The sequence below is a fragment of the Scyliorhinus torazame genome, chromosome 11, assembly GCF_047496885.1.
Source record: "Scyliorhinus torazame isolate Kashiwa2021f chromosome 11, sScyTor2.1, whole genome shotgun sequence".
NCBI lineage: Eukaryota > Metazoa > Chordata > Chondrichthyes > Carcharhiniformes > Scyliorhinidae > Scyliorhinus > Scyliorhinus torazame.
The window spans coordinates 230,544,345-230,559,594 of NC_092717.1; the positions used below are offsets into that span (position 1 = coordinate 230,544,345).

At 48.9% G+C, this 15,250-nt stretch overlaps 1 protein-coding gene across 2 annotated transcripts in view; it reads right to left on the reverse strand.

Annotated features, from left to right (window-relative positions):
* The window catches only part of ldlrad4a (low density lipoprotein receptor class A domain containing 4a), a 629,055-nt gene that overhangs the window by 350,936 nt on the left and 262,869 nt on the right, over positions 1-15,250 (reverse strand). For both annotated transcript variants that reach the window (XM_072468425.1, XM_072468426.1), the window contains one exon: positions 3,290-3,430. In XM_072468425.1, the coding sequence (XP_072324526.1) occupies positions 3,290-3,430 (141 nt within the window). The remainder of the gene's footprint in view (positions 1-3,289; positions 3,431-15,250) is intronic.

The window sequence follows — 15,250 nt, forward strand, 5'->3', positions numbered from 1 at the left end:
CCATCGGGCAGCACAGTAGCACAATGGCTAGCACTGTTTCTTCTCAGCACCAGGGTGCCAGGTTCGATTCCGGCTTGGGTCACGGTCTGTGCGGAGTCTGCACATTCTGCCCATGTCTGCTTGAGTTTTATTTTATTGAGGCATTTATATATGTACACATCGAACACAACCATAAAACAAAACAAGCAAACAGGGCTGCAAATAATCAAAGCAACTAAATACCTAACACCCCACCATCCCGCCCCCCCGCTCCCCAACTCTCCTACCTCCTTTTTTAACCCCCCCCTTTACTGCTGACATCTTAACTATTCTCAAAGAAGTCGATGAACGGCTGCCATCTCTGGGCAAACCCCTCCACAGACCCTCTCAATGCAAACTTTATCTTCTCCAGCCTGAGGAACTCTGCCAGGTCGCTCACCCAAACCCCCGGTTTCGGTGGCCCTGGGCTACCAGGGAGACAAAGGCCAATACTTTGGCCTCTCTCGCCCCCTGGACTCCCAGGTCTTCTGACACTCCAAAGATCATCACTTCTGGACTTGGGACCACCTTCACCTTCAAGACCTCCGGCATAACATCAACCCCTTCCAGAATCCCCCAAGCCTCGGACAGGGCCAAAATATGTGGACACGATTGTGGGTCCCCCCGTGCACCACCCACACCTATCCTCCATTCCCTCAAAAAACTGTTCATCCTCGCCACAGTCATATGTGCCCTGTGAACCACCTTGAACTGAATAAGTCTAAGCCTAGCACACAAAGAGGATGCGTTCACCCTCCTCAAGGCCTCCTCCCACAGCCCAGCCTCCACCTCCCTCCCCAACTCTTCCTCCCACTTGTGCTTCACTACCCCTATCGGGGCTACCTCCCAATCCATCAACTCCTTATAAATTTCCGACACTTTACCTTTCCCTAACCCTGTTTTTGACACCACCTTGGCCTGTAGCCCCTGGAGCGGCAGGTGGGGAATGGATGGTACCTGCTTACTGGCAAAATCCGTCACCTGTAAATACCTGAACCCATTCCCAATGGGCAACTCAAATTTCTCCACCAGCCCCTCCAAGCTCGAGAAGTTGCCCCCAATGAATAGATCCCCAAACTGCTCAATCCCCACCCTTTGCCACCCTCAAAACCCCCCATCCAGCCCCCCCCGGAGCAAACCTATGATTCCCGCAGATAGTTGCCCAATCCAAGGCTCCTCCCAGCCTCAGGTGCTGCCGCACTGTCCCCACACCCGCAGGGCTGCCACTACTTCCGGGCTTGTGGAGTACCTGGCCACTGAGAATGGTAAAGACGCCGTCAATAGTGCCCCAAACTCGAGTCTTTACAAGAGGCTGCCTCCATCTGCACCCATACCGATCCCTCCCCCACTACCCACTTCCTAACCATGGCTATATTCACCGCCCAATAGTAATTGAACAATTTTGGAAGAGCTAAGCCGCGCCCTCCCCCCCCCCCTCCCGACCCCATTCCAGCAGCACCTTCTTCCCCCGCGGGGCTTTAACCGCCCAAACAAACCCCAAAATCAGTGCATTCACCCTCCTAAAAAAAAGCCTTTGAAAGGAAGATCGGGAGATTCTGGAACACAAACAAGAACCTTGGGAGAACCGCCATTTTCACCGATTGCCACTGTCCCGCTAGCGACCGCGGGAGCACATCCCGTATTCTAAAATCACCCTTCATCTGTTCCACCAACCGAGCCAGATTCTATTTGTGCAGCTGCTCCCACCCCCGCACCACCTGAATGCCCAAATACCAAAGGCTCGCCCCCACTGCTCTAAATGGCAACTCCCCCAGCCTCTTCTGCCCCCTCGCTTGAATGGGAAAAACCTCACTCTTCCCCATATTCAATTGGTATCCTGAGAACTGTCCAAATTCCTCCAACATGTTCATGATCTCCCCAATAACTTCCAAAGGGTTTGATATATAGAGCACTAGATCGTCCGCGTACAACGAGACCCAATGCTCCACCCCCCTGCACCAAACCCTGCCAATCCCTTGATGCCGTAAGTGTCACTGCCAGTGGCTCTATAGACAAGGCAAAGAACAATGGGGAGAATGGGTTTAAGACCTACTTCCGGGAGCGACGTTTAGTGAGTGAATCCCGCGAGGCGCGGAGACTGCCGCAAAGCCCATGAGGGGGCTTTCCTGGGATTCTCCAACCACATTGTGCTCTCACTCGAGCGCAACATGGCCAGATAATCGCGCCCATGTTTCAATCTGCAACAAATGCCACTTGCCACTATGTCAAGACCAGTGCTAAATGTCTGCCCTATTAGGAATTCAACTTTAACTGCTATCACCAGCATTTCAAAAACATTTCACCTAGTTCAAAGCATCAGTATGGTATAATATCTGTTAATGCTGTAAATACACAGGTCTCAAAACAAAATTCTAAAAGCCTCAAATAATACATCAAAACATAGGTAGAAATTAGAAGCAAGAGGAGGCCAATTGGTGCTCCGCCATAATATGCTCATGGTTGATCTTCAAGTACGAGGGGAGATGGTGGCGTAATGGTATTGTCACTGGACTAGTAAACCAGAGACCCAGAGTTCAAATCATGCCACTGCAGGTGATGAAATTTGAATTCAATAAAAATCTGGAATCAAAAGTCTAATGATGACCATGAAACCATTGTTGATGGTCGTAAAAACCCATCACTAATATCCTTTATCCAGACCCACAGTAATGTGGTTGATTCTTAACTCTCCTTCAAAGGCAATTAGGGATGGGCAATAAATGCTGGCACAGCCTGTGATACCCACGTCACAGGAACAATTTTTTAAAAAATGAACCCGCCTTCCCCCATATCCCTTGATCCCTTTAACTCCAATAGCTATATCTAATTCCATCTTGAAATTAAACATTCTGTGGTAGTGAATTCCACAGAGTCACCACTGAAGAAATTTCTCCTCACCTAAAAGTTTTACCCCTTATCCTCAAACTATGACCCCTAGTTCTGGACTCCCCCACCATCGGGAATATTCTTTCTAAATCTACCTTTTCATCCCTGTTGGAATTTTATAAGTTTTTATGAGATCCCCTCTCACTCTTCTAAACTCCAATGAATATAATCCTAACCAATTTAGTCTCTCCTCATATGACAATCCCGCCATCCTAGGAATCAGCCTGGTAAACCTTCGCTGCATTCCCTCCATAGCAAGAACATCTATTAATACTTCATGCTGCAATCTCATTTTCAAACAAAATGACATAATTAACCTTAAAAACATTATTATTTTTCCAACTGTCCAATGCAGTAATGAATAGGAGCTAAGTTCAACACTTACAATTAAAGATTGTTGGGGGTGGATGCTCAGTTACTAGCGGGCAGTTTTCTTCATCACTGTTATCTCCACAATCGTTTAGTTGGTTGCAAATCAAATTTCCATATTTTAAACATCTGTCGTTGGTGCAGTGGAACTTGCACTCTGTAAAAGAACATGTCATTATTTACTGGTAGGCATTATCCATTAAGATACCTTTTCCTCAATCTCAACAGTCACTATTAAAAAGAATTTGCGAGAGAGTTTTAGAAATTTTGAATTCCAGAATGTTTAAACATTTAAAACTTTGAAGTCTTGCAATGAAACACTACAAAATAAGTCAGGCTGCCAAGCTACTGAATGACCTTTTCAATAATCAATTACAGTACAGTAGTTAATACCCTTCTATTCATTACAAATGCAGTTAGGAATCCACAGCAAGAAACATGTGGTCAGCGGAAGTCTGACAAACAGAAATGAGATTCTTCTTTATTATCTTCCTTACCTATTAACATGAGGTGATAAATCTCTTCCACTTTACATCCAGATCACTCCCTGGGTTATTCATAAATAAACAAAAATCTGATTTATGTGGATAGATCATTAGCCTGGCTCTCAAACCCCAAACAAGGAGGACTGCTGAGATGTGATGTGAGTGATCACTTTGTGACATATTTGTGACATAAAATTTGAGCTTTGATCTGATTGTATTTCCTTAGGTAATTCATATCTTGTAAAAGATTGAACTAATTTGTCCACTTTTGCCATAATTTTCCCCAAAGGCATTCCCTCAGGAAATCTTGTTGAAACATCCATAATTGTTAAAAGATGCTGATTCCTCTTCTGGTTTTTGGTAGTGGTCCTACACAATCTATTAAGTCTCTGCTAAACAGTTCTTCAAAATCTGGGTATCGGAATTAAGCGTGAAGGTCCAATTGATGGTTGGGGATTCCCAACTACCTGTTATGTATGACATGTCTGACAGTATTTAACCATGAGCAGAATTCTCTGTTCCTGAGGCTAAGTGCCAGTGGCAACGGAGGATCTGTGGTGTTTCACAATGGGAAAAACGGCGTGAAACCCTCACCGATTCCTCTACCGATGAGGAGCTAACACTGGCCCCATGTGAAACACCCGTGGATCATGCGGAAAAGGGCTGGAGAATCGCCGGGTCCCGGGCTGCACATGAGCAGGGCTGACAGGCTGCAGCTGCGCACGCCTACACTCCCACCGGTCGCACCAGAAAACATGGCACCGGCCGTGCTGGATCGCGCATCCGCCCACCCCGACCCCACAGCCCATCCCCTGGCCACCCCCACCACTCCCCCCAGCCCTAGCAGCCAGCGGCACCGATCCCGACCGAGTGTGGACACTGCCTGCATGCCGTCATGCCAGGCTCACGATCGCTGGGACCACACGTGGCCTGCACCGTCAGGAACTAGGCCCATCGGAGGCGGAGCATCATGGATGGGCCGGCTGATGATGTGTCAACAACATTGCGACTGCACGCAGCATGCGTCCCGATGATGCCGATTTAGAGGGGGCGGAGCATCACGAACCGGCATGAAACTGGCGCCTGACCCAATTCCGCCGTCGGAAGCCATTCTTTGCCTGATCGCCGTTCCCGATTTTGGTGTCGGTCTACGGAGAATTCCGTCCCATTGTCTTTATGCAATCCTGGCCAATAAAAACGTTTTAATATTTTAGCCTGCATTTTCCGCATATCTAAATGACCTGTCATTGGAATTTCCTGAGCCACTTGTAAAATTCCATTATGATATTCAGCCTGAACTACCACCCATTCGTCATCTGTTGGTATTTGAGGTGGCCTCCATTTCCTTATTTAAAAAAAAACATTTTATTAAGGCATTTATGGTTTTATAACAATAAACAATACAAATACAAATGCACATAGTTCAGTGCGTAACACATCCCTCCATTTACCATTGTTTCTGCCTACTCTAAACACAAAATAGCATAATTCCCCCCTACCCACCCTCTCTTATTGACTCTGCTGCCAGTTTAGTTTTCTCCGAAGAAGTCGATAAATGGCTGCCACCTCCGGACGAACCCTAACATTGATCCTCTCAGGGCCAACTTCATTTTCTCAAGTCTGAGAAACCCAGCCAAGTCACTAACCCAAACCCCTGATTTTGGGGGTTTCGAGTCCCTCCACGCTAATAAAATCCATCTCCGGGCTACCAAGGAGGCAAAGGCCAAAACGTCAGCCTCTCTCACCCTATGGACTCGCGGATCTTCCGACACTCCGAAAATCGCCACCTCTGGACTCGGCGTCACCCTTGTTTTAGTACCATGGACATGACATCCGCAAATCCCTGCCCGTATCCCCTAAGCTTCGGGCATGCCCCCCAAAATATATGGACATGGTTTGCTTGCCCTCCCGCACACCTCACACACGATTTTCATTTTCATTTTTCATTTTCATTTCATTTCATTTCACTTGTCCTCTATCTCAAAAAACGTGCTCATCCGGGCCACCGTCATGTGTGCCCGGTAAACCACCTTGAAGTGTATCAGACTGAGCCTGGCACATGTAGACTCTGCTCAGAGCATCCTCCCACAGACCCGCCTCTACCTCCCCTCCCAGCTCATCTTCCCATTTATGCTTCAGATCACCTATCTGAGTTTCCTCCCACACCATGTGTTCTTTATAGATATCCGAAACCTTCCGCTCCCCCACACCAGTTTTAGAAACTACCTTCTCCTGTATCCCCTGTGGCAGTAGAAGCTGAAAGGTTGCAATCTGCCTTCGCGCAAATTCTCTTATCTGCATTTATCGAAACCCATTCCCTTCCGGAAATTCAAACTCCTCCTCCAAATCCTCTAAACATGGAAAGCTCCGATCAATAAATAGATCCCCCAGCCTCTCAATCCCTGCTCTCTGCTACCTCCGAAACCCCCCCATCTAGCCTCCCTGGGACAAACCGGTGATTACCACAAGTTGGAGCCCACACCGACACTCCCTCCACTCCCATATGCTTCCACCACTGCTCCCAAACTCTCAGAGCCGCCACCACCACCGGGCTTGTGTACATAAGAACATAAGAACATAAGAACTAGGAGCAGGAGTAGGCCATCTGGCCCCTCGAGCCTGCTCCGCCATTCAATGAGATCATGGCTGATCTTTTGTGGACTCAGCTCCACTTTCCGGCCCGAACACCATAACCCTTAATCCCTTTATTCTTCAAAAAACGATCTATCTTTATCTTAAAAACATTTAATGAAGGAGCCTCTACTGCTTCACTGGGCAAGGAATTCCATAGATTCACAACCCTTTGGGTGAAGAAGTTCCTCCTAAACTCAGTCCTAAATCTACTTCCCCTTATTTTGAGGCTATGCCCCCTAGTTCTGCTTTCACCCGCCAGTGGAAACAACCTGCCCGCATCTATCCTATCTATTCCCTTCATAATCTTATATGTTTCTATAAGATCCCCCCTCATCCTTCTAAATTCCAACGAGTACAGTCCCAGTCTACTCAACCTCTCCTCGTAATCCAACCCCTTCAGCTCTGGGATTAACCTAGTGAATCTCCTCTGCACACCCTCCAGTGCCAGTACGTCCTTTCTCAAGTAAGGAGACCAAAACTGAACACAATACTCCAGGTGTGGCCTCACTAACACCTTATACAATTGCAGCATAACCTCCCTAGTCTTAAACTCCATCCCTCTAGCAATGAAGGACAAAATTCCATTTGCCTTCTTAATCACCTGTTGCACCTGAAAACCAACTTTCTGCGACTCATGCACGAGCACACCCAGATCTCTCTGCACAGCAGCATGTTTTAATTTTTTATCATTTAAATAATAATCCCTTTTGCCGTTATTCTTACCAAAATGGATAACCTCACATTTGTCAACATTGTATTCCATCTGCCAGACCCTAGCCCATTCACTTAGCCTGTCCAAATCCCTCTGCAGACTTCCAGTATCCTCTGCACTTTTTGCTTTACCACTTATCTTAGTGTCGTCTGCAAACTTGGACACATTGCCCTTGGTCCCCAACTCCAAATCATCAATGTAAATTGTGAACAGTTGTGGGCCCAACACTGATCCCTGAGGGACACCACTAGCTACTGATTGCCAACCAGAGAAACACCCATTAATCCCCACTCTTTGCTTTCTATTAATTAACCAATCCTCTATCCATGCTCCTACTTTCCCCTTAATGCCATGCATCTTTATCTTATACAACAACCTTTCGTGTGGCACCTTGTCAAAGGCTTTCTGGAAATCCAGATATACCACATCCATTGGCTCCCCGTTATCTACCGCACTGTTAATGTCCTCAAAAAATTCCACTAAATTAGTTAGGCACGACCTGCCCTTTATGAACCCATGCTGCATCTGTCCAATGGGACAATTTCCATCCAGATGCCTCGCTATTTCTTCCTTGATGATAGATTCCAGCATCTTCCCCACTACCGAAGTTAAGCTCACTGGCCTATAATTACCCACTTTCTGCCTACCTCCTTTTTTAAACAGTGGTGTCACGTTTGCTAATTTCCAATCCGCCGGGACCACCCCAGAGTCTAGTGAATTTTGGTAAATTATCACTAGTGCATTTGCAATTTCCCTAGCCATTTCTTTTAGCACTCTGGGATGCATTCCATCAGGGCCAGGAGACTTGTCTACCTTTAGCCCCATTAGCTTGCCCATCACTACCTCCTTGGTGATATCAATCCTCTCAAGGTCCTCACCTGTCATAGCCTCATTTCCATCAGTCACTGGCATGTTATTTGTGTCTTCCACTGTGAAGACCGACCCAAAAAACCTGTTCAGTTCCTCAGCCATTTCCTCATCTCCCATTATTAAATCTCCGGGTGCCTGTAGTGCCGGGCTGGCGAGAATGGCAGAGGAGCCGTTACCAATGCCCCCAAACATGTGCCCTTATCACAGCCAATCCACCTAACCTGCACATCTTTGGACTGTGGGAGGAAACCAGAGCTCTCGGAGGAAACCCACGCACACACGGGGAGGATGTGCAGACTCCGCACAGACAGTGACCCAAGCCGGAATCGAACCTGGGACCCTAGAGCTGTGAAGCAATTGTGCTATCCACAATGCTACCGTGCTGCCCTGTTATTCCTTCCAAAATGAATCACCTCACACTTTTCTGCATTAAACTCCATTTGCCACCTCTCAGCCCAGCGCTGCAGCTTATCTATGTCCCTCTGTAACTTGTAACATCCTTCCGCACTGTCCACAACTCCACCGACTTTAGTGTCATCTGCAAATTTACTCACCCATCCTTCTACGCCCTCCTCCAGGTCATTTATAAAATTGACAAACAGCAGTGGCCCCAAAACAGATCCTTGTGGTACACCACTAGTAACTGGACTCCAGTCTGAACACTTCCCATCAACCACCACCCTTTGTCTTCTTCCAGCTGGCCAATTTCTGATTCAAACTGCTACATCTCCCTGAATCCCATGCTTCCGTATTTTCTGCAGTAGCCTACCATGGGGAACCTTATCAAACGCTTTATTGAAATCCATATACACCACATCAACTGCTTTACCCTCATCCATCTGTTTGGTCACCTTCTCAAAGAACTCAATAAGGTTTGTGAGGCACGACCTACCCTTCACAAAACCGTGTTGACTATGTCTAATCAAATTATTCCTTTCCAGATGATTATACACCCTATCTCTTATAAACCGTTCCAAGATTTTGCCCACAACAGAAGTACGGCTCACTGGTCAAGAGTTACCGGGGTTGTCTCTACTCCCCTTCTTGAACAAGGGGACAACATTTGCTATCCTCCAGTCTTCTGGCACTATTCCTGTAGACAAAGATGAAGATGGCCAAGGCAAACAACAGTGGGAAGAGAGGACATCCTTGCCTTGTCCCTCGGTGCAATTTAAAGTAGTCCGAACTCAGCTGATTCGTCCGCACACTCACCACGGATGCCTGATACAGCAGCCAAACCCAGTCAATAAAGCCCCGCTCAAACCCAAACCATCCCACGACCTCCCACAGATAATTCCATTCCACCCAGTCAAAGGCCTTTTCCACGTCCATAGCGACCACTACCTCCGCCTCCCTCCCCTCGGAGGGCATCATGATCACATCTAGGAGTTTTCTAACGTTGGCCGTTAGCTGCCTGCCTTTAACAAACCCCGTCTGGTCTTCCCCTATTAGATCCGGAACACAGTTCTCTATCCTTGAGGCCAAAATTCTGGCCAGCAACTTGGCATCGACATTGGATTGGATTGGATTTGTTTATTGTCACTTGTACCGAGGTGCAATGAAAAGTATTTTTCTGCGAGCAGCTCAACAGATCATTAAGTACATGGGAAGAAAAAGGAATAAAAGAAAATACATAATAGGGCAACACAACATATACAATGTAACTACATAAGCACTGGCATCGGATGAAGCATACAGGGTGTAGTGTTGATGAGGTCAGTCCATAAGAGGGTCATTTAGGAGTCTGGTGACAGTGGGGAAGAAGCTGTTTTTGAGTCTGTTCGTGCGTGTTCTCAGACTTCTGTATCCCCTGCCCGATGGGAGAAGTTGGAAGAGTGAGTAAGCCGGGTGGGAGGGATCTTTGATTATGCTGCCCGCTTTCCCCAGGCAGCGGGAGGTGTAGATGGAGTCAATGGATGGGAGGCAAGGTCGTGTGATGGACTGGGTGGTGTTCACGACTCTCTTAAGTTTCTTGCGGTCCTGGGCCAAGCAGTTGCCATACCAGGCTGTGATGCAGCCCGATAGGATGCTTTCTGTGGTAAAGTATGGTATTAAGTAGAATGATTGGTCTGTATGACCCACATTGCTCTGGGTCCTTCTCCCGCTTCAGGATCAATGATATCCAAGCCTGCGACATTGTTGGGGGAAGGACACCACGCCCCCTAGTCTCATTAAATGCCCTCACCAGCAGCGGGCCCAGCATCCCAGAGAACTTCATGTAGAATTCCACAGGGTAGACGTCCGGTCCCGGAGGCTTGCCCGACTGCATGGCCTCCCTCACCTGCCTGCGCACCCCCCCATCCACTAACAATCCTACATCAAATCTCCATTGCGGGCACTGACCCCCCCCCTCCTTGCTCACCCGTAGATCCACTCTATGTGGGCATGATCCAACAATAATCACCGAATACTCGGTATCTACCACCCCGCCAGCAAAGCACTGTTTTATTTGAAAAAATCAATCCAGGACTACACTTTGTGCATGTGGGAAAAGAAAGAAAACTCTTTCGCTCTTGGCCATCCAAACCTCCATGGTCTACCCCCCTCATCTGTTCCATAAACCCCTTTAGCTCTTTCACCCGCTTATTGATCAGGATCGCAACCCCCCTAGTTTTAGAGTCTAGCCCCGAGTGAAATACCTGCCCGACCCACTCCTTCCTCAGTCTGGTCTGATCCACTACCCTCAAGTGTATCTCTTGTATCATTGCCACGTCTGCCTTCAACCTCCTCAAATGCGCAAACATGCGAGCCCTCTTGACCGGCCCATTCAGCCCGCTCACGTTCCATGTGATCAGCCTGGTCGGGGGCACCCCGCCCCTCCGACAACCAACAATCACCCTTCTTAGGCCAGCCTCCAGCTTGCGTCCCGTGCCCCCTCAGGCCCACTCTCGGGCGCCCACCGCCCTCAACCTCAAATGTGTCTCCCAACGCTAGTCCCTCCCCTGTCAGCAGAACAATTCCCCCCTCCCACCCCCACTAAAAAAACAACAATCCCAGCCCCCCCATATCAAACTAGTCACCTGCTCCCCCCCCCCCCCCACTACGCTTCCGTGAGCTAACCAGCCCAGCTAGTCTGATAGCCCCTGCCTATGACGCCAAGCATCCTACCCGCCTATTGTTCTCCCACCTCCCGCTCAAACATACATATGCAAAACATTACAATCCCCAACAAACACAAAGAAGAAAATACCACCCACCACCACCCCACAAGAACAAAGTTAACACGCACACAAAACTGAGCAACTGCCCAGAAAATTGGTACAAAAACACTACATACACACTCAAAAAGAAAATAAATTTAGCAGCACAGGCACAGAATTACTCGCCCCCAAGTTCAATGTCCTCAATCACCTGCCAGTCTATTGTCCTTGACAAAGTTCATTGCCTCATCCGGCGATCCAAAATAAAGTTATCGGCCCTTGTAGGTGAGCCACAAACGACTGGGTAAAACATGCCGAACTTCACCCCCTTCTTGAAGAGGGCCGACTTAACCTTGTTAAAGCTCTCTCTTCTTTTGGCCAGTTCCGCACCCAAGCCCTGGTAAATGCGCAGCTCGTTGTCTTCCCATTTGCAGCTCCTCGTCTGCCTGGCCCACCTCAAGATCTGTTCGTTATCCAGGATCTTTTGCACCACCGTCGCCTCGGCGGCTCATTCACCCGCGGCTTCCTCGCAAGCGCTCTATGTGCCCTGTCCACTTCCAGGGGTCGAGGAAACGCACCTTCGCTAAGCAGCTTCTCAAACATACGTGGCTAGTATGCCCCCGCGTCCAATCCCTCGATGCCTTCCGGGAGGCCAACGATTCTCAAATTCTTCCAAAACTTCCACCTTCTCCTGCAGCCTTTTCTGATGGTCCCTCATCAGATCCATCTCCATTGCCATTGTGGTTAGCTGATCCTCATGCTCTCTTCCACCTTCTGGATCACCAGTCCCTGGGCTTTTAACCTTTGCTCCATCCGATCAATCCCCGTCTTAATCGGGTCCAGGTACTCTTGTCTTTGCTTGGCGAAACTCTCCTGGAAGAATTTCATCAGCTGCTCCGTTGACCACTGGGCCAGCAATCCCAGCTCCTCCGCCATGCTTTCCTGTGCCGCTGACTCCACTCCCTTCTTTGCCCAACAATCTCTTCTTTGCAGACCACTTCTGGTCCACGACGCCATAAACCGGTGGCGGATTCTTCTTCTCTGCCTCACCAGTCTCCAGTTTTACCGGTCAAATCCCCCATAAATTGGGGGAAAAGGTCCCAAAAGTCCACCATGAGCGGGAGCTACCAAATAAGCGACCTTTCACTTCATGGCCACCACCGGAAATCCCCTCCATTTCCTTAATTTTAAAAAAATATATATTTTATTGAAAATGTTTTCCCTGAACAACATTTTTCCCGCTTACAAAACAAATGAAACGATAACAATAACAAAACAGAAATTTTTAACTTTTTAACAATAATAATAATAATAATAATACACAAGTAACAAAACCTCATACTCTATTGACCTATACTCAACTAAACCTCCTCCCCCCCTCCCCCCCTCCCCCTGGGTTGCTGCTGCTGGTCATCTGTCTTCCCTCTAACGTTCCCCTAGGTAGTCGAGAAATGGCTGCCACCACCTGGTGAACCCTTGAGCCTATCCTCTCAGGGCAAACTTTATCTGCTCCAGTTTAATAAACCCCGCCATATCGTTTACCCAGGCCTCCAGTCCGGGGGGTTTCGCATCCTTCCACATGAGTAGGATCCTGCGCCGGGCTACGAGGGACGCAAAGGCCACGACATCGGCCTCTTTCGCCTCCTGCACTCCCGGCTCTTCCGCAACTCCAAATAGAGCTAACCCCCAGCTTGGTTTGACCCGGGCATTCACCACCTGCGAGATCAATCCCGTCACTCCCTTCCAATATCCTACCAGTGCCGGGCACGCCCAAAACATATGTGCGTGGTTTGCCGGGCTCCCGCCACACCTCCCACATCTGTTCTCCACTCCAAAGAACCTGCTCAATCTTGCCCCCGTTATGTGTGCTCTATGTAGCACCTTAAATTGAATCAGGCTAAGCCTGGCGCATGAGGAAGAGGAGTTTACCCTGCTTAGGGCATCAGCCCACATACCCTCCTCTATCTCCTCCCCTAGTTCTTCTTCCCACTTTCCTTTTAGTTCGCCCACCGACTCCTCCCCCTCTTCCCTCATCTCTCTGTAAATCTCTGACACCTTGCCCTCTCCGACCCACACCCCTGAAAGCACCCTGTCCTGTATCCCCTGTGTCGGGAGCCGCGGAAATTCCCTCACCTGTTGTCTAGTAAACGCCCTCACCTGCATATATCTCAAGAAATTTCCCCGGGGTAACTTATACTTTTTCTCCAGTGCTCCCAAGCTCGCAAAAGTCCCATCTATGAATAAATCTCCCACCTTCCTAATTTCCAACTGGTACCAGCTCTGAAATCCTCCATCCATTCTTCCTGGGGCGAACCTATGGTTGTTCCTGATAGGGGACTCCACCAGGGCTCCCCGCACCCCTCTCTGTCGCCTCCACTGTCCCCATATGGTCAGTGTTGCCGCCACCACCGGGTTCGTGGTGTACTTTTTAGGTGAGAGCGGTAACGGTGCAGTCACCAGCGCCTCTAGACTCGTCCCTTTACAGGACCTTCTCTCCAGCCTTTTCCACTCCGCTCCCTCACCCTCCATCATCCATCTACGTATCATTGCCACATTGGCGGCCCAATAATAATCTCCCAAGTTCAGTAGTGCCAGTCCTCCCCTGTCCCTACTGCGCTGAAGGAACCCCCTCCTTACTCTCGGAACTTTCCCTGCCCACACAAAGCTCGTAATGCTCCTATCTATTTTATTAAAAAAGGTCCTGGTGATTAAAATAGGGAGACATTGAAATACAAATAAGAACCTCGGGAGGACCATCATCTTAATTGCTTGCACCCTGCCCGCCAGCGATAAAGGCTGCATGTCCCACCTCTTAAAGTCCTCCTCCATTTGTTCTACCAGCCGTGTCAGATTAAGTCTGTGCAAGGTTCCCCAGCTCCTAGCAATCTGAATCCCCAAGTATCGGAAGTTTCTTTCCACTTTCCTTAGCGGTAAGCCTTCTATCTCTCTACTCTGGTCCCCTGGATGTATCACAAATAATTCACTCTTCCCCATGTTTAACCTATACCCCGAAAAATCCCCGAACCTCCTAAAAATTTGCATAACCTCTATCATCCCCCCCGCTGGGTCCGACACGTATAACAATAGGTCATCCGCGTATAACGAGACTCGGTGTTCTTCTCCCCCTCTAGTCTCCCCTCTCCATTTCCTGGAGTCTCTCAACGCCATGGCCAGAGGTTCAATTGCCAATGCAAACAACAATGGAGACAGCGGGCATCCCTGTCTTGTTCCCCTATATAATCGGAAATACTCCGATCTATGTCGACCTGTAACTACGCTTGCCGTTGGTGCCCCATAAAGTAGTCTAACCCAGCGAATAAACCCGTTCCCAAACCCAAACCTCCTTAACACTTCCCATAAATACTCCCACTCCACCCTATCAAATGCCTTCTCTGCGTCCATTGCTGCCACTATTTCTGCCTCCCCCTCCACTGAGGGCATCATTATCACCCCTAATAGTCGTCGCACGTTAAGATTCAATTGTCTCCCTTTTACGAACCCTGTCTGGTCTTCGTGCACCACCCCCGGGACACAGTCCTCTATCCTCGATGCCAGCACCTTTGCCAGCAATTTGGCGTCCACGTTCAATAGTGAAATAGGTCTATAGGACCCGCACTGCAACGGATCTTGTCCCTCTTCAAAATTAGCGATATCGTCGCCTCCGACATCGTCGGGGGTAGAGTCCCCCCTTCCGTGGCCTCATTGAACGTCCTCGCCAACAACGGGGCCAACAAGTCCACATATTTTCTGTAGAATTCCACCGGGAACCCGTCCGGCCCCGGGGCCTTCCCTGCTTGCATGCTTCCCAGTCCCTTAATAACCTCGTCCACCTCAATCGGCGCCCCCAGGCCTGCCACCGCCTGCTCCTCCACTTTCGGGAACCTCAATTGGTCCAGGAACTGCCGCATCCCCTCCTCTCCCTCTGGGGGCTGAGACCTATACAGTTCCTCATAAAAGGTCTTAAACACCTCATTTATCTTTCCTGCCCTTCGCACAGTGTCTCCCCTTTCATCCCTAATTCCTCCTATCTCCCTCGCTGCTGCCCTCTTTCGCAGTTGGTGCGCCAACAGGCGACTAGCCTTTTCCCCATATTCATACCTCCTCCCCTGTGCCTTCCTCCACAGTACCTCCGCCTT